This window comes from Mus caroli, unplaced genomic scaffold (assembly GCF_978045245.1).
Source record: "Mus caroli unplaced genomic scaffold, Mus_caroli_1 scaffold_2, whole genome shotgun sequence".
Lineage (NCBI taxonomy): Eukaryota > Metazoa > Chordata > Mammalia > Rodentia > Muridae > Mus > Mus caroli.
The window spans coordinates 52,014,285-52,033,183 of record NW_028227257.1 but is presented as its reverse complement, the minus strand read 5'-3'; the positions used below and the strand labels follow the sequence as shown (position 1 = coordinate 52,033,183).

The 18,899-nt window shown below is 45.4% G+C and overlaps 1 protein-coding gene across 1 annotated transcript in view; it reads left to right on the top strand.

The window, feature by feature from the left end:
• Acoxl (acyl-CoA oxidase like) overlaps positions 1-18,899 on the top strand; it is a 291,722-nt gene that overhangs the window by 126,093 nt on the left and 146,730 nt on the right. The window contains 1 exon segment of the mRNA XM_021179280.3: positions 3,901-4,054. Within this exon segment, the coding sequence (XP_021034939.1) occupies positions 3,901-4,054 (154 nt within the window).

Sequence of the window (18,899 nt, the reverse complement as noted above, 5' to 3'; positions counted from 1 at the left end):
ATGAAGGCAATCTCTCTTGCCAGCTGACTATTTTGTATCAAGCTGACAAAAACTAACCAGCATGCAGGAGTAAACCGTAGGCTGCTGGGCTTGCTGGGCTAGTGCTGTACCACTAAGCACTTCTTTCTGAGTTTAGGTAGAGTAAAATGCACAAATTGTAGTGTAGAGTTTAGTGAATCTGACCAAATATGGACTGTTGTGTAGCAAACACTCTAAGTATAAACCATTTTCATCACCCAGGAAAAGCTCCCTGGGTTCCTTGAAGTTGAACCCCACTTCACCACCATAGCTGAGACAGCACGCATTCTGATTTATATTCCTGTAGCATGGTTTGATTCGTTCCAGTAGAGACAGGTTACAGTTCTAGCTTTAGGATTCAAGGTGGGAAATGACAGGTGATTGACACAAATTAATACCCAATCACAGAACTGTTATTGTGTGTCAGGTGTGATACTGTGCTGTCGAACACATCACAAATCCAGTTGTTCCATGGGCTTCTAAGCTCTTGACTGTTGCTTGTTTGTTGTGTGAGTGTGAGCACATGTATGTTGTGCATATGAGGAGGTCAGAAGTCAGCCTTGAGGCTCCCCTTCCCTCAGCTTCTAAGGAAGTAGCACGTACCAGTTCATGGCAGCATGGCCAAAATTGATGCTGGCGTCTCCCCTCCCCCATCCACTTTTCATTTTCCTTCTCCACAAAGGTTGTCAACCTAGCCATGGGATTTGTCTTCCAACTTCCTTGAATGCGTGCTGCATTCTGTTGGCTTCAGGTTTCAAGCCTGGGTAACTCGAGGCTTGACTGGTGAGATACTCAGAGCTTTCGATTCCACTCAGAGGGGTGGGCCAGGACTTTAGCTATACAAGCCTGGAATCAGTAAGCAGGAGAAACAGCTCTGCAGCCAGGGCCAGCTGGCCCTGCCTCTCCCCCAGAGTCTTGTGACTTCACAGTGGAAAGGCAGACAGCAGAAGTCAGGTGGGGTGGGGTTTTCTTGGGTTATGTTACTTGATCCCACAATTTGCTACTTGTGTGACTTGGAATCCTGTCTCAATTTCTCCATATACAAAATAGTAATAGTCAGGAGTAAGAGGGCTCCGGACTTAGGAGCTTTTGTAAAGATCAGATGGGTGAAGATTTGGATGTGCTCAGTAAATTCGGGTGGTGTGGTCATTATCCTCAAGATTCCTCAAACTTTCTTCTTTTATCTGAGTATTGTGTTTTATTTATTTCAGAATGATTCATAGTTATAGAGTCAACCTTATTATACATCAACTGGAGAATAGAGAAAATATGGTACACAGTCTTCAAACTTCCTCTTCCCCTGTTCTGCCAATTCCCACCCCGTAATGATTGGGTTTGCTTTCCCTGTCCTCTCGACTGACCCTCCTCAGCTCCTCTCTCTTACCATCCACCTCCAACCTGCACTTCGTCAACTTTACCACCATCGGCCTCTTGCATGAAACCAAAGTCTGAGTTCTCAATGGGACTCTCAAGTTTTCTCCTGTTCTAGAGAAGCTAAAGCTCCTTTGTGTGGCCTTGGAATGCCTTCTCTCTGGCACACCCTGTCCACTTGTCTGTGTCTCTCCTCTGTTGGGTCTACTACTGGACTCTGAGCTCTATCCCTAGGCTCACAGGCCTCCTGCCAGGCCCCTCCCATCAGCACCTGCTGCATCTATCCTACCCTCCCCCCCCACACACACACTCTTGCTTTCATCCTCTTAGACAAAGCTCTTCCAAGTCTGCACAGTTACTCTTGGTTGAGGACCTGACTTGTGTGAGCATAGAAGTTGTGGGTCATTAATTTGGTGTCTTCTTATCTCACAGTGCCTGGCTCTGCATAGGTTAATTCAACTAAGGGGATGAAGTTACCTTGTTCAGTGACATCACCTTTGGCCAAGGCATCAGTTAGAGTTTTGTATTTAAACCATCCTGATAGTCTGTGAAGCATAGATTTCATGTTGTGAAGTTCAGAAGTTCCTGGCCAGGGAAGCTGGGGATGAATACCTCCCTTTGGAACCATCTAGTGAGATTTGCTATAGAAAGAAATCTCCCAGCTTAGAAAGTAACTAACAGCTTTTTAAAAATCCTATTTGTAGTGCTCAAAAGAATGTCTGGGTCTGCTTCTTATTTACTCCTGACCAAATGGGCATCTCGAGAAGTTTGGGCTGGGTTCCAGACCAGAGGTGGAGGTAGGGTGTAGAAACATTCATGTATCTGTCTTTCAGCTGGATTTAGTCATTCTCTAGAGAAATCTTCCCACTCGGCACCTGTGAGGATACAATTCAGATAACTGCTAATGCATATTCAAGTGCTTATAGTGTACCAGTCTCCGCCTTAAGAGTGCTCATGTACTGACTCAACATCTTGAGATAACTCAACAGAGTAGAAGTTTGTTCTCTCTCTCTCTCTCTCTCTCTCTCTCTCTCTCTCTCTCTCTCTCTCTCTCTCTCTCTGTGTGTGTGTGTGTGTGTGTGTGTGTGTGTGTGTGTGTGCTCATTTAAATGCAGAGGCTAGAGGGGCACATTGGGTGACTTCTATCTCTGTCCACTGTGTTTACTTGAAACAAAGCCTCCCATTGAGCAGAGTGCTCACTGTTTAGGCTAGGCAGGCTGGCCAGGAAGCTCTAGGGATCTGCCGCCTTTGCCCCCAACACTGAGGTGGCAGGCACACATGCCCTTGGTATGTTTTACTTTTTAACATGGCTACTGGGGATTCAAGCTAGGATGTCTGACCAGCAAGCCCAGGGATCTGCCTGCCTCTGCACCCAACACTAGCCAGCCATTCCCTTGCTACATATTTACCCAAGAGAAACAAAGCCATGAACCTTCTTTAAGATGCATACATAAAACCTCACAGGCTTTTTTTCTAATCAACATTATTGGGGAGTAATTTAGTATTCATTCAAAACAAGCCTTTTAAATAGATCGATGGCGGTATAGTCTCACAAGACTGTCAAGTCACAAAACACTTTCAACCACATTCCAAAATTACTTACACATTTCTGCAGTCTATCCCTCCCTCCAGCCCCATCCCAAGGTCATGGTGGGCATTCTCTTTGCCACTCATTGTAGACTTACTTATAGTAGGACTGTACTGCATATGTTGTGTCTTCCTTATTTCAGATAGTGCTTTGATTTGGGATTCATCTTTGTTACAACACTGATTAGTCACTGCTATTCTCTCCTGACAATTAGTATTCCATTTAAGGTATTGAATATACTACTCTTCTTTTGTGTATTTGCTTATTGATGAACACTTCATTTATTTCCTGTGTGGAACTATTACAAATAAAATGGCTGATCACCTAATGACTTGTCTTGCCCCCCCTTTATTCTTCAAAGTCAGCAATGCCCACTTGCTTCCTAGAGCTGCATCTCTGACTCTTCCCTCCTCTTCTCTTCTCTGTCCCATTCACTCTTGTACACAGATACTTCTGTTCACATTAGCACAGCTGTGTACCCCAGGTCTCTAGCCATAGCTCCCAAGTCCTTTTGCCATATGAGATGACATGCACAGGTTCCAGAGGTAGGAATATGCCCTTCTTTGGGGATCATTACTCAACTATACAATTCATTGCAGAATTCCAATAGAGGAGGACTTTAAATAAATGGCAAGTTTGTAAGGTATGAAAACTTTTTGAAAATAATGTGGACCTGGACTCTATGCATAGACAGGGAAGAAGAGAGATGAGCATGGTGCAGAGGGGGAGGCCAGCATTAGCAATGGAGCTTAGGAATTGAGGGGACAATGATGTAGTAGAGACTGGTGATTGCAGGCTTAGAGGCAGTACTGGGAGACAGTTTTGTAGGGCATCCTGAGTACTAACTGGAGCTTATGGATGCTTCTTTCTCATGGGCTTGACCCACTATTGTATCCACCATACATCTCTACTTTGTCTTACAGGCATGCAGACTATATCCTGGATGAAGATATCTTCCAGGGAAGGGCGCTCACCAACAGTCGCTCGCTACAGGCACTGATGGCTGGGCTGAAAGCCTACAGTACATGGGAGACTGTCAGCTGCCTACAGGACTGTCGTGAATGCACCGGAGGCATGGTGAGTCCCTAAGAGCAGGCCTGCCCCATGGTCACCAGATCTGCAGGGCTGTGTGCTTCGTACAGTATGTGTAGGGGAGTGGGATGTGTTGAACAGAGCAAGTCTTTGAATCTTAAGTACACTGTCACTGCCTCTGAGTACTTAATATTAGCCTGTGACCTGTGCTTATTGTCTTGTATGGTGTTGCAAGCCCTGATGTGGAAATGCTTGGCATGCAATAACTGATCATGAAGATCACTGGTGAATGTCATTGAACTTGAAGGTTGTGGTTGACAGGATAGGAAATGGCCACTGAAGATTCAGATGATCAAAGCTCTGCCCCAGAATTTAGTCCCATGGGTAGAACACAGGAAATGACTTTAAGAGTTTCCAACTCTGGGAAGAAGGCAGAGACAGAGCATTTACAGGCTGCAGCAGTGTCTCCAGCTCCAGGTCTTAGCCTGGACATTGTGGGTGAGAAAGTGCAGTGTGAGTCTCTGGGAGTTGAGGGGTCCCAGAGAACAGCTGTGTTGTGTTGCTTACCCTGGGATCTGTTCATCCAAGGTAGGGCATAGGCAACGGACCAAAGAAATGGTTCTGCTCAAGTTCAACTTGGTGAGCCAGTGAGTGAGTCTGCTGTGGTTGCCTAGAGGAGCATGGGGACACAAAGGCATCCATATCACTGAAAAGCTCACCACTGGATTACAGATGTGTGCTAACATGCCTGGCATTTGTGGGAGTCCTGGGATTTGAGTTCAGGTCTTCATGCCTACACAGCAAGTGTGTTTACTCACCAATTCATTCCCCTAGCCCCACAGTCATGTTTATTCTTTACAAAAATCCTTGCTAATTGTACAACCCTTACTTTGTCTTGGTATATTCCTCTCCATCCCTCTTCTGCCCTCCCTGACCCATCTCATTCCCCATGTATGGGTGACAATCCGTGAAAGTTGCATCCCTGGAGTTCCCACACATTTTCATGCAGCCCTCTCCAAAAAAGGTCTCTGCTCCCCAGCAACTGCCTTTTACTTTCATAACTTTGAAGCAGGATCTTGTGAGTTGTGTAACTTTTGTTCACTTTCAGGGCCTGGCAAGGTTTGGAGCTTCTGAGTCTTATGAACCTCCCTTCTCCAGGGAGGAATGCTTCAGTTTGGAGAAACATTTACATAATAGGATGGGATCTGTATCAGGTTCTTCCACAATTCTGAGTGCTGAATAGGATTCAAGAAGACTGTGTTAGATAAAGCCAGTGAGAAAGTGGACCCAATGTGGTGTGTGTGTGTGTGTGTGTGTGTGTGCGCACACGCGTGCAAGTGTGCAAGTGTGTGCAGAGTATGTGGATGTGGTATTGTGGATCAGTGGCCAGGCATTGGCTGTGGTAGTAATCGGGGTTCAGCCCAAATGGAAACACCATATTGATAACCCCCAGAAATGTAACATTTCAGCCACACAGTCTGAATAGGATAGCTCCTGTAGCTCCCAAAGGACACTTTCCAGAAGAGATGGACAAAAAAACCAAGCCCCTATTGGTCCTTTGATCTAAATTTGAAGCTGAATGTAGTTGACTGTCGTCTAAAATATCGGTATCTAAAAAGAAGGAAGAAAATTTTTAGCTTTAGTAGAGAAAAGGTCAAGAGAAAATTAAGGACAGTTGTAGAAAATCAAAGGGGAAGTATGTTTTGGAAGGCTGTTCCCTGGAGTTGGGGAACCCTGTGGAGAGATAAGTGGAAGGGGACAGAGCCACTGGCAGAGCTGAGGGGCTTCTCCCATGAACTGTTTGCTGGCTCATCAGAAATCCAGAGTGGCTAAGTAGAAGTGCACCCAGGATGGTGAGGTGCCAGAAGACACATGTGTGTCTTCCTTGCAGGATGTTTCATGGGAGATCCCTGGGTGAATGAAGAACAGTGACCTCTGACATTGACGTACCTCTGTGCTAGATTCTCCAAGGTAGCCAGGGCAGTGGCTTGTTCTTACTTCCCTTAGAGACCCAACAAACCAAATGACTGCTTTCTACTATTGGAGCTTGCTGTCCCTTCAGATAGGAGGATGGCAACATCTGGGAACAGAACTTGGGATTCTAGAGTAAGGATGGGTGAACAGATAGGAGGTAGGATCTGAAGGGATCAGGCAGTGGTGTGAGGCTGTTCATAAGGGGATGATCAGGCACAGCTGGAGTCTAAGCTGGCTCAGACAGTGTTCCTCTGAGAGATACCTCAAACCCAAGGTCTTGTCACTCACCTGTGATCTTCCAATCATCTTGCATTCCTCCTTTGGCTCATTCTCTCTGCTCTGGTTTGAATGTAGTTTTGTTTCCATTAAAACTCATTGGGCCTTGGCTCCCTGATGTACTGGGATTGAAGTGGCAGGGCTGTTAAGAACATTTGGGATCATGAAAGGTTTTCTTGATAGATGGGATGGCTTAGTTCTCCTAGGAAATAGGGGGTACAGATGAAGTTGTAAGCTCTGAATCATGGCTTGGTCTTTCTGGCTACTGACCCCTCCACACCCCCTACCCCTATTCTAAAGCTATCTAAGCTTATTTAAGAGATCTCATGAAGACAAAAGATGCTTCAATGGTCAGGAAATCCCATGGGATTTAGGATATTTGCATCAAGAACTAGTGTCAGAGACCAAATATTAGGACAAAGTGTGTTCCAAGCACCCTACTGTTCAGGAAATCACAGGTTTTAGGAGACATGTGCTGGAGGTAGAGACCCAATATCCACTTGTCTCATTACTCTAGGAGCTCTGTGCCAGGACCAGGGGGAAAAGCAAGCTAAGTGTGTACTTCTTTTTTTTTTTTTTTTTTTTTTAAGATTTATTTATTGATTATATGTAAGTACACTGTAGCTGTCTTCAGACACTCCAGAAGAGGGCGCCAGATCTCGTTACGGATGGTTGTGAGCCACCATGTGGTTGCTGGGATTTGAACTCTGGACCTTCAGAAGAGCAGTCGGGTGCTCTTACCCACTGAGCCATCTCACCAGCCCTAAGTGTGTACTTCTTATTGTATCAGAGGCATTGCCACCTGCACACGGGGTGAAGGTGGGGTGTGGCACAACCAAGGACACCATAAAAGGCATGAGTCTAAATGAGGGAGCATAGAAGGACAGAATGGATGAGGAAAAACTAGACTTAGACTGGAGAGAAGGATGAATCAGTGCTGTGCAGAACTGTCTGTGGTAGGCTCTCCCAGGTACCCACATGTGCCTGGGATTGTATCCACAGAGACAGAACCTCAGCACACGGCTAGGAATGCAGCAGACTCTCCACAGTGTCTGCTATTCTCATGAAAGGTTTTCATGAGTGCTCTTTTGCAAAGGAGAAGTGGAGACTGGACCGAGTGGCAGCCAGAGCTGGGGCTGAGTTCTTCATTAGGTCCCTCTGTCCTAAGGCTGACTAGGGTGTACAGCATACAAAGTGGCTAAGGACTAAGCAGTGACCACTGATAGACAGTTGGACAGATGGACTAATGGACAGAGGGGAGTGAGTGGGTGTCCTGTGTATCCATTTTCTCTCATTCTTAGAACTTGAGATTGATTCATAAAACTTGTTCCCTTTCACCTTTCTGTGCATTATTTTAGACAATTAAAGGATTTTGGGCCGGGCGTGGTGGCGCATGCCTTTAATCCCAGCACTTGGGAGGCAGAGGCAGGCGGATTTCTGAGTTCGAGGCCAGCCTGGTCTACAAAGTGAGCTCCAGGACAGCCAGAGCTATAAAGAGAAACCCTGTCTCGAAAAACCAAAAAAAAAAAAAAAAAAAAAAAAGGATTTTGGAGTGTGTGTGCTTGTTCGTGTGTGTGCATGTAGATGCCAGTGGTTGATGTTGGCTGCCTTCCTCAATCCCAACCCTCACCTTTTGTTAATGAGTTAAATTTCCTTTTGACACTTTTGAATATGGCTATGATGCATCTAATTATTCTTACCCTTGCTGTCTTCTGTCTCCCTTCCATTATTGTTCATTCTGCCTCTTTCCTACAAACCCCTTTTCTACCTTTGTATCTTTTGTTTTGTTTTGTGACCCATTGAGTTTAAGCAAGACTACCTGTAAAACTGTGGTTGCAGAACTATCCTTTGGAGCCCAGAAGGTATACAACTGAAGGCCATGATTTCTTCTTCCCCAACACCCATCAACAGCAATAGTTCCCCAGGGAGAGGGAGACCCTCTGAGTCCTTCCCATCCATGGATGACTGCTGAAAGACCCAGCTTTGTTCAGGCCCAGTGCAGGGAATCTCTGCTGCGGTGCATTCATGAATTCTCTGTCACACTCAGAAAACAGTGTTTTGTAGCCCTTCTCTCCAACACTTGGCTCTTATACTCTTTCTCCCACCTCTTCTGGATAATCCCTGAGCCTGGATACATGATATAAATATTTAGGGCTGTGTGCTCATCAGTCATAGCTAGAACAGCCATGTATCTCTTTCACTGCAAAGAGAAGCTTCTCTGATCCAGGCTTAGGGTGGTATATACCTATGCATATAAATGTAAATATTTAGAAGATAGTATTATGTGATGTCAACTTATGAAAACAGCAGCAGTGAGTCCTCCCTTCCCCACCCCAGGGCCTATGACCTTCTAGCCATGACTTTCTAAACAGGTTTAAAGTACCAATCATGAATCCTCTTCTTTGGCCTTAAGTCTATTCAGGTATCTGTCATTTACCCCTGTAACAGTCATGCCCCTATTGTTCTAGGAATTGCACTTGGCATGGCGGGTTGGAATTATGGCTTTGACTTTTCTCCTCTAGCAGCTTCCAGCACCTTCTAGCAGGCAGGAGGCATGCTAGCCAGGAGAAAGGGGGCTTCCAGTTCAGTTCCAGCTTCATTTCTCTATGTCCTGCCACCCACACTTGTCCCACCTTATTTCTGGAGACTGGGTCTTTCTCTGAATACGGAGATCACTGATTTGGTAGACAGGCTGGTCAGTAAACTCCAGAAATCTACTTGCCTCTCCAGGGCTGGGATCACAGGGGCATGTCACGACACCTGCTGCACCTGCCTCCCCTCTCCAGGGCTGGGATCACAGGGGCATGTCACCACACCTGCTGCACTTGCCTCCCCTCTCCAGGGCTGGGACCACAGGTGCATTCACCACCCGCAGCTTTCTGCATGGGTGATGGGGATCTAAAGTTAGGTTCTCATGCTTGGACAGCAGACACTCTACTGACTGAGTCATTATGACTTTTTATGGAGAAGTTGCCAGCCTTGGCTGTATGTCAGTCATATTCAAAGCACGAGTGCCCCACTGGCAGCTCCTTTGAGGGGATGACAAATGTGATGTCATGTCTAGTATGGGAGCAGGAAACTTGAAAAATTATACAGTGTGCTAAGATAGGAACCTTTCTGGCAATAATCTTTGCTGCTTCTCTCTTATCACCAGCAGTCCTCCTAACCTTTGAGGCACTCCTCTTAACTTCTGGCTTTCATGTCTGGCACTAGTACTCAGCATGAGTGTTATCTAGGGAGGGCATGTTATTTCCTCAGTGAAACAATTTTTTAAAAGATTTATTTATTTATTATATGTAAATACACTGTAGCTATCTTCAGACATTCCAGAAGAGGGAGTCAGATCTCCTTATGGATGGTTGTGAGCCACCATGTGGTTGCTGGGATTTGAACTCTGGACCTTCAGAAGAGCAGTTGGGTGTTCTTACCCACTGTGCCATCTCACCAGCCCCAATAATTTCTAAAATATATTTTCTTTATTTACATTTCAAATGTTATCCCATTTCCTTGTTTCCCCTCCAAAAAAAACCCTTATCCCTTCCTCCCCCTCCCCCTGCTCACCAACCCACCCACTCCCACCTCCTGATCCTGGCATTCCCCTACACTGGGGCATTGAGCCGGCACAGGACCAAGGGTCTCTCCTCCCATTGATGCTCCACAGGCCATCCTCTGCTACATATGCGGCTAGAGCCATAGGTCCCTCTATATGTACTCTTTGGTTGGTGGTTTGGTCCCTGGGAGCTCTGGGGGAATCTGATTGGTTCATATTGTTGTTCCTCCTATGGGGCAAACCTCTTCAGCTCCTTGGTTCCTTTCTCTAGCTCCACCATTGGGGACCCTGTGCTCAATCCAATGGTTGGCTGAGAGCATCCATCTCTATATTTGTCAGGCACTGGTGGAGCCTCTCAGGAGACAGCTATATCAGGCTCCTGTCAGCAAGCACTTGTTGGCATCCACTATAGTGTATGGGTTTGGTGACTGGATATGGGATGGATCCCCACCCGCTTCAGTGAAGCAAGTTTAAAACCACATGCATTATGTTTCTTTTCCCAATTGCAAAAGCAATGCATGCTTGCTGTATATACCCACTGTAGACGTTTTTTGAAAATAAGAAAAGCACAAAGAAGGAAGGAAATAGATGCTACACCTGTGCTTCTAAGCAATGACACGCTTCTAAGCCACATTCTTTCTATGTACTGGTGTGTTTAAAGTTTTATAAGGTCTTGCCCCTGAGGCAGTAAGGACAATACTTCAGATTTCACTTATGCAGCAGTGTTAGTATCTGGTAACCTATATGATGTATGTGTAACATAATTTAACTAACCAACTATGGTGGTTTGAAGATGTTTGGCCCATGGGAAGTGCTACTGTTAGGAGGTGTGTCCATGTCAGAGGAAGTGTGTCACTGTGGAGGTGGGCTTTGAGGGCGCCTACAGCTCAAGCTCTGCCCAGTGTGGAAGAGCTAGTCTTCTCCTCGGGGCCTTCAGATCACGATGCCGAACTCTCAGTTCTTTCTCCAACACCATACTTGCCTGGTTCCTGCCATGCTTCCTGCCATGGTGATAATGGACTGAACTTCTCAAACTGTAAGCCAACCCCAATTAAATGTTGTCCTTTATTAGAGTTGTCTTGGTCATGTTGGTCCCTTCGCAGCAATGGAAATACTAACTAAAATGCCAACCTTCAGTTATATAACAATCTATTATTAAAAATATTCTAATACCTAACTTTGGTGCTAATTTGTGTGCATATTCTGCTTTTGGGGGAATACATATTTAAATAATACTGACACTGTGAACAAAGGTTATACGTATTTCTTCTTCTATCAGCAATCAAAACCAAGGCCTAATAGTTTCTAGACCAGTGGCTTTCAAGTTCTCTTGATCATGACCCATCCCCCAAATAGAATTTTCATTATAATCCAGAAATTCCATACATATATACATACATGAAAAGTGGAAAAAATAGAAATTTTCATGTAATAACACTGGCCTTCCCATGATGTGTTCTGGTAATTTCCTTTCATTAGAGAAAAGCGGACCACCATGCATTATCTGGACTTCAGGACCTGCTGGTGTGTCACAGCTTGCTGTTTGCAGAGCCTAGCCAGGCTCACTGGTCAAACCCCAGAGTCTTACTCTAGGTAACCGGGGTTTCAACACAGAGTCCAAGAAGCTGCAGTGTTGGAGGATACATTGTCTAGTCCAGGCTGTGGGATGTCTTCAGTGACTGGAAGGTTTCTAATTTCACCCCCTTGGTACTTAAGATTTTGTATTTGAAGTTCAGGAAGAATGGGGGCCCCAATTATCTTTTGAGAGCCAATACAACATAGTAACCATTTACCCCCTACCTGCCTGAATGAAGCATCGGGCTGCCACTGCTGCTTTTGAGTGTCCTGGCAGGAGCCTTGAGATCCACAGACTCCTTTTGTCTACAAAGGGATATTTCCTTAGCCCGCAATGGCTCACTTTAACTAAGTAACCACTCTGTGTTAGGAATTATTGAGAGAGTCATAAACTGGTTGTTTTTATAGTGTTTTATTAGTTCTTGCTTTTTTGGGAGGGTGGTGACAGCCTACATCTTCGAAGAGTAATATTTTGCTGCTCTAAGAACCCTCTCAATGAAGTTGATGAACGCAGGCTGGGAGTGGAACTTGGAAATTACGTCATCTCTAAGCCTTTGCTTCCAGGTTCTCGTTTCTCTAACTAGCTGCACCTTTGCAACATTGTTGCTCACTTTTTGTGTGCAAAGCCCAGGACGCATGGCCTTCATACAAAGAAAGAGTTTCCCAAGTCTCTTATTCGATGCCCATGCTATTAGGAAGTGTCATAGTTCAAGTTCATGTGAGCACATCCTAACCTAATGGCTAAGTATGATTGTGAAGTAAGGACACACTTACTTTGTTAGGCGGTAACCCTAGGGCACATATTCTTGTCCAGAAGATGATGTGAAGCAGGTTCTGTGCACTGGGAGTGGCATTAGAAGACCCAGAGACTTTAGTCTCAGGATCATTAGGGGATTTCTAGCTGTGTTGACTAACAGGCAACAGATTTACTTTCATGACCTAAACAGCAACAGAAGGTCAATACATGTGCCTTGAATTGTTTGCAAGTCACTGGACATCAGGCAAGAAAGAGTCCGTGACCTTTGACCCACACAAGCCTTACAACTGTCCCAGTTCACTGCCTTGAGAGTGTTTCTAGGCTGTGGCTGAGGAGGGGAAACCAAGGCAGAGCCCAGTCAACTCCCTGTGTTCAGAATGTGGAGCTGAAAGTCCAAGGAGAGTAAAGCATGTGAATTCACAGGACTGACGAGTGAATGAAGCAAGAATTTAGATATGCAGCAGGGTCCTGTAAAGAGTCACTAAGACCTCTTGAATGCCTGTGTGTGTTACTAAAATTCCTCCCCCTGGATACGGATCACATCTGCCACTCCTCCTAAGGTCGTAACAACAAGCCTGAGTATGATTTTCCCACAGTTCAACCTGGGGACCAGTGAGTTTATCGGGATTACTCATAGAACATGAGGTTAGAGAAGGGATCATGAATAGCTCCAAACAACCACAGGGAAAAGTCTCTGCCCAGTATGGATAATGATCACATATATGAAGAGCCCCACCTGCAGGCTTTCATGCTTGGCCCCAGGCCATATCCAGTAAGGACAAAACTGCATGCAAATGGCCGGAGGTATATGGAGAAGGGACCAGTGGCTTTTCTCACCGCCTCCTTCTCTGAGGGAATATTAGCAGTCTGCAGGCCTGACAGGGACAGGCTCCAGGCTGATCTCTAGAAAATGGTGGTGGTTTAGCTCCTTCTAAGTGTAAGGGCGTGCCTCAAAGCTGAGCAAAGATGCTCTCAGAAGCATTGGAGGAACAGCGCTCAGCGGACACATGGCACTGGGAGTGATTGTTTTTGCCACCTTTAAAAAGAAATGCTCCATATAAAAGAATCACCTGTAAAACTGACAGCAGGGTTGTCACTGGGAGCAAGGCAAGTCAGAGGATGCAGAAAATCATTTTCAAAGATCTGAATGGGACAAAGGCAACCTAAACTTGCACATCCAACAAAATTATGTTTCCAAAGCAGAGGTGTTGTAAAGATGCATCACAACTGCGAAAGCTGACTTAGTCACGGGCTGGCTTTCACTCTCAGAAATAGAGTAATTCTTGGGGAGAATGAAAAGGATCCCAGAGTGAAAAGAATAAAATGAGTAACTGCAAGGACAAACAAATGAGGTGTTTTCTCAGCATTTAAATTGTACACACACCTGAACTTTGGAAACAGGGTCTCACTGTGCAGCCCTGCCTAGTCTCTGTCCTCACAGCGAGCGCTAGGATCACAGGTGTGCACCTCTGCCCAGCTTAAGTGCTTTTAACAAAGATTGCTTAAACAAAAGTGATGATAACCTTGTAGCCTGAGGTCAAGCTCTGAGTGCCAGACTTTTGGCTGAAACCAAGTATGACTTAACAAAGGCCTGGAGGGAAGAGAAGAATGCTACTACTGAAAGGTCTTAATCCTCACACACGGCTGTGTAACAGCACTTGAAAGTATACTGGGAACAGTTAAAGATGGGTGCTGTCTAAGTTTTCCTTGTTTGGAACGTTTAGGACCAGAAGTGTTTCAGTTTGGGGAGAGTTTCTGGATTGGAGAATATTTTCACAGACATGACTGTGAATGCTGAAGCACTTTGAAACCCAAAACCTTTCCAGATTTTATAGCATTTGGGATTTCCCATTTTTGTACCATGAGCACTAAGATCTCTGCCAGAATAATACGACAAGATTTATAACTAGCATGTGATTTTGAACAATACCAAAGTAATCAGAAAGATGGGGATGCCGTAAGGAAACTGAACCACAGATGTTAAGTAACTTGCCCACCTTTAAGCTCTAAATGGTGGCCCAGCCTGGCTTAGAAGCAAGCTCTCAAGGATGTCATCCTGAGTGAGGTAACCCAATCACAAAAGAACTCACATGATATGCACTCACTGATAAGTGGATATTAGCCCAGAAGCTGGAAAAACCCAAGATACAATTCGCAAAACACATGAAACTCAAGAAGGAAGACCAAAGTGTGGATACTTTGGTCCTTCTTAGAAGGGGGAACAGAATACCCATGGAAGGAGTTACAGAGACAAAGTGTAGAGCAGAGACTGAAGGAATGACCATCCAGAGACTGCCCCACCTGGGGATCCATTCCATAAACAACTACCAAAACCAGACACTATTGTGGATGCCAACAAGAGCTTGCTTACAGGAGCCTGATATAGCTGTCTCCTATGGGGCTCTGCCAGTGCCTGGCAAATACAGAAGTGGATGCTCACAGCCATCCATTGGATGGAGCACAGGGTCCCCAATGAAGGAGCTAGAGAAAGTACCCAAGGAGATGAATGGGTTTGCAGCCCCATAGGAGGAACAACAATATGAACAAACCAGTATCTCCAGAGCTCCCTGGGACTAAACCACCAACCAAAGAAAGCACATGGTGGGACTCATGGCTCTAGCTGCATATGTAGCAGAGGATGACCTAGTTGGTCATCAATGGGAGGAGAGGCCCTTGGTCTTGTGAAGGTTATATGCCCCAGTATAGGGGACTGCCAGGACCAGGAAGCAGGAATGGGTGGGTTGGTGAGCAGGGGGAGGGGAGGAAGGCATAGAGGTTTTTTGGAGGGGAAACTAGGAAAGGGGAATAACATTTGAAATGTAAGTAAATAATATCTAATAAAAAATAAATTTTTTTTTGAAAAAAAGAAGCAAAGCTCTCTCCTCTTTATAACCTTAGTTCATATGCAAATTGGGTGGTGGTGGCTCACCCTCTACTCGACAATATAGTGGAGCCCTCCCTCCCTAATGGAGGAGCAATTTGTATCTGATCTGTGTCTTTGCAGTCATAGGAACTTGGGCGAGCCTCTCACCTGCCTGTGCCTGTTTCCAGGAGTCTGTGGACCATAGCAGTGGAAATCCATCCACTGGACCAGACCTTCTTTTTCTATTAGCCCTTTTGAGTCAGTTTCTCGATGTTTCCTTCAGAGGGAGGCAAGGTGGATTGTTACTCACCCCAGGCCTCTTCCTAAGTCTGGGAGGGCTGCAACTGGAGTTGGCAAGGCCAGAGCTGCTTTTGGTATGCTACATTTAGGTTTCTACTCTTGGTATGTAAGTGGAAAACCAAACTGGCTTTGTTCAGATGTGTTGAACATCTTTCACCTGGCTCTGTGGGGAGCCAGTCGTTGAAAGCTTCACTCTCTAGCCTCCAGGAGGTCACATGGCCAGAGCCCCTGGCTTGCTTCTCTTTGTCACCCACATTCTTTCCTTATGGATTAATGGGGTCACCCAGGTTTCTCAGGACTGCTGCTATGTAACTATACTTACCCAGTTTGAGTAATTCTAGATTGAATTCTATAATTTCATTCAAGAGTGCAGTGGGGAAATGGCCTTGGTTTTACATTTCTGTCTTTGTGGACATCTGGAAGAGGTATCTTGTCATGGCAGAGGTACCATTGTGTTTGGAACATCATGGTCAAGGCTCTTCCCACGGAGGACCTCAGTTTCTCAACTCATAGATCCCAGGACCTGGGCTAACATCTAGTAAATGCAGCCAGTCCCCTGTACCCATCCATGTATCCTGTCCCTGGCTTTAACCAACTGCAGATTAGACATATTCAGAAAATAATTGTGCCTAAACTAAAATGTTTGGATTCCTCTTTTTCTTATCATGACTCCCTAATCAATATCATATAACAAATATTTACATAGCAATAGGTATGAGAAGCAACCTGGGACCGATTTAACATATTTGGGGTATGTGCAAAGGTTAACTACCATTTTTTTTTTTTTTGGTTTTTAGAATACTATATATTGAAATGTGCCCACAGCATATTAAGTCAGTACTTTCTTTTTTTTGTTTTTTTTAAATTTTTAATATTTTTTTATTATGTATTTTCCTCAGTTACATTTCCAATGCTATCCCAAAAGTCCCCCATACCCCCCCACTTCCCTACCCACCCATTCCCATTCTTTTGGCCCTGGCATTCCCCTGTTTTGGGGCATATAAAGTTTGCAAGTCCAATGGGCCTCTCTTTCCAGTGATGGCCGACTAGGCCATCTTTCGATACATATGCAGCTAGAGACAAGAGCTCCAGGGTACTGGTTAGTTCATCATGTTGTTCCAACTATAGGGTTGCAGATCCCTTTAGCTCCTTGGGTACTTTCTCTAGCTTCTCCATTGGGAGCCCTGTGATCCATCCAATAGCTGACTGTGAGCATCCACTTCTGTGTTTGCTAGGCCCCGGCATAGTCTCACAAGAGACAGCTATATTTGTGTCCTTTCAGCAAAATCTTGCTAGTGTATGCAATGGTGTCAGCGTTTGGAAGCTGATTATGGGATGGATCCCTGGATATGGCAGTCTCTAGATGGTCCATCCTTTCATCACAGCTCCAAACTTTGTCTCTGTGTTAACTACCATTTTATATAAAGGACTTGAACATCCAAAATTCAGGTACTTGCAATAAGTTCTGGAACTACTGCTCTATGGCCATCAAGCAACAATAGTGCTTGATTCTCCCTCCTTTCCCTTTTATGGATGATATAACAGATGAACCCCAACTTTTCCCTTTTCTTTCTTCTGTTCTTCATCGCAACTTACTGGACACAAGTGGGAGCCACCTGACTGGGGTTCTCAGGGTAAGGTTTTGGACTATGGAAGCTGAGTCCAAAGTCTCAGGGTCTACTGAAACAAGCTTGGAATTTGGACACAACTCATGGGTCTAGCTGTCTCCTTACAAGGTCAGAGCCCTTGGCGGTAACTAAACTCTAAACATACCCATAGCCACATCTTGTACCTCTTTGTCTTGGCCCCAGAAGGTACTAAGCCTGTGCTGTCTTTGAGAGCCGTCTCCCCAGCAGGATTTATGACCTACTTCCACCCATGGAGACTGCTTATTCTGCCCCTCGATGTTTCATTTCTCCTCTGCATGTTCCAGAATCCCACACAGAACAGCACAGGGAAAAGCAGAATAAAGAAATAAAAGAACAAAACTGAGCAAGCCAAAGTCTCAGAGGAGATGTGCGATCCAGCATAATGATGAGGTTATCAGAAAGCAGGCCTTGACCCTGCCTTTCATGTCTCACACGGAGCTGCTGTTTGCTGTTCGGGGATACAGTGCAGCTGGATGAAGCCCGAGTGATTACATCCAGTGGTTGCATAACAAAACACTGAGATGATGCCTGTAAACTAAAAGAAAAAAAAAAAAAAAAAAGAGGGGAGTGTGGACCATGGCTGCTGCTTATTCAGTAGACTTCATCCTAAGGCTAACTCCTCAGGGACATTCAACACCACCTCACTTATCTGGCATCAACTAACCTTGGAACAGATCCAAGGCCTGACATAAACAGAACAGATCTCAAGGAAGGCCAGAGATGTCTAGAAGCCTGGGCTCTAGAGTGTAAGCCCTGCTCCACTCCTGAAGGAGCCTGGTTGGTTTCAGCTATGAGCAGGCCTTGTGTGTTGGCACTTGGCTCAGGTTTCAGATCCTCTGCAGAGGGAGGATCGAGGCTCTTTGAATACAGGTGGCTAAGAACACCTAGTAGTACCTGCTAGTGCCTCAGAAAATTTTGAAGAGTTAAAAAAAAATCGGCTTAAAAATCCAAGAATATAGACAGCCCTGAGAAGAAGTCTAAGCTCACCAGGAACACAGAGGTCACCCTGTCACCCAGCAGTGCAAGCTTTGTGTGGGCAAACAGGCTAGCACAGGGAGGGACAATTGCTTGATGGTTACCCATTCTTTCAGGTCCTATAGATGTGTTATCTATAGGATAGCATTTATTTAAATCCTTCAGATTTCTGTGAAAGGCAAGTAGGTCAGCTTGCCTCCGATCTGTGATGACAGAGACTGTTTGGCTTCCTGACCAAATTGTGAAGAAGCAACAGGGCCAAGAACAATCCTGGCTGGTGCCTGGGTCATGTGTTGAGAGGGGTGCTGCTGAAGGATTCTGGCTCTCAAAGTCAGGCTGGCTGGAACTGCATTTGTGTGCGGGGTTAGAGCCTATTGCAGGGCTAGGGTCTGCTGCAGAGTTGGGGTCTGCTATACTAGGGTTGGGGTCTGCTGTAGGGTTAGAGCCTGTTGCAGTATTAAGATCTACTGTTATAGGGTCAGGGTCTGTTTAAGGGTTAGGGTCTGCTAAAGGGTTGGTGTCTGCTGTAGTAGAGTTAGGGTCTGCTGCAGGGTTAGGGTCTGCTGCAGGGTTAGGGTCTGCTACAGGGTTAGGGTCTGCTGCAGGGTTAGGGTCTGCTGTAAGGTTAGGGTCTGCTAAAGGGTTAGGGTCTGATAGAGTTAGGGTATGCTAGAATTCCCCATAATTCAGGCAACTGGGAGGCAGGAGGAAGAAGTCCCTTACTCAGGGTTCAATGGGGGAAACAAAATGTTCAGAGAAGGGTTGTTTAGGGTTCAAGTGTTGACATTATCGTGGTCGCCACTTACACCTTTGTTAGCCTCTGACAACTCGGCATCTTTCCTACTCTTCTGGAACTCATCAAGATCGCTGACCAACTCTCTGCCCTCAAGCCTATCTGTCAGACATTCCCTCTCTAAGGATTGAGCTTCTTCTAGAAGAGTCCCATTATACCAGAGCTCTGAATGAAAACC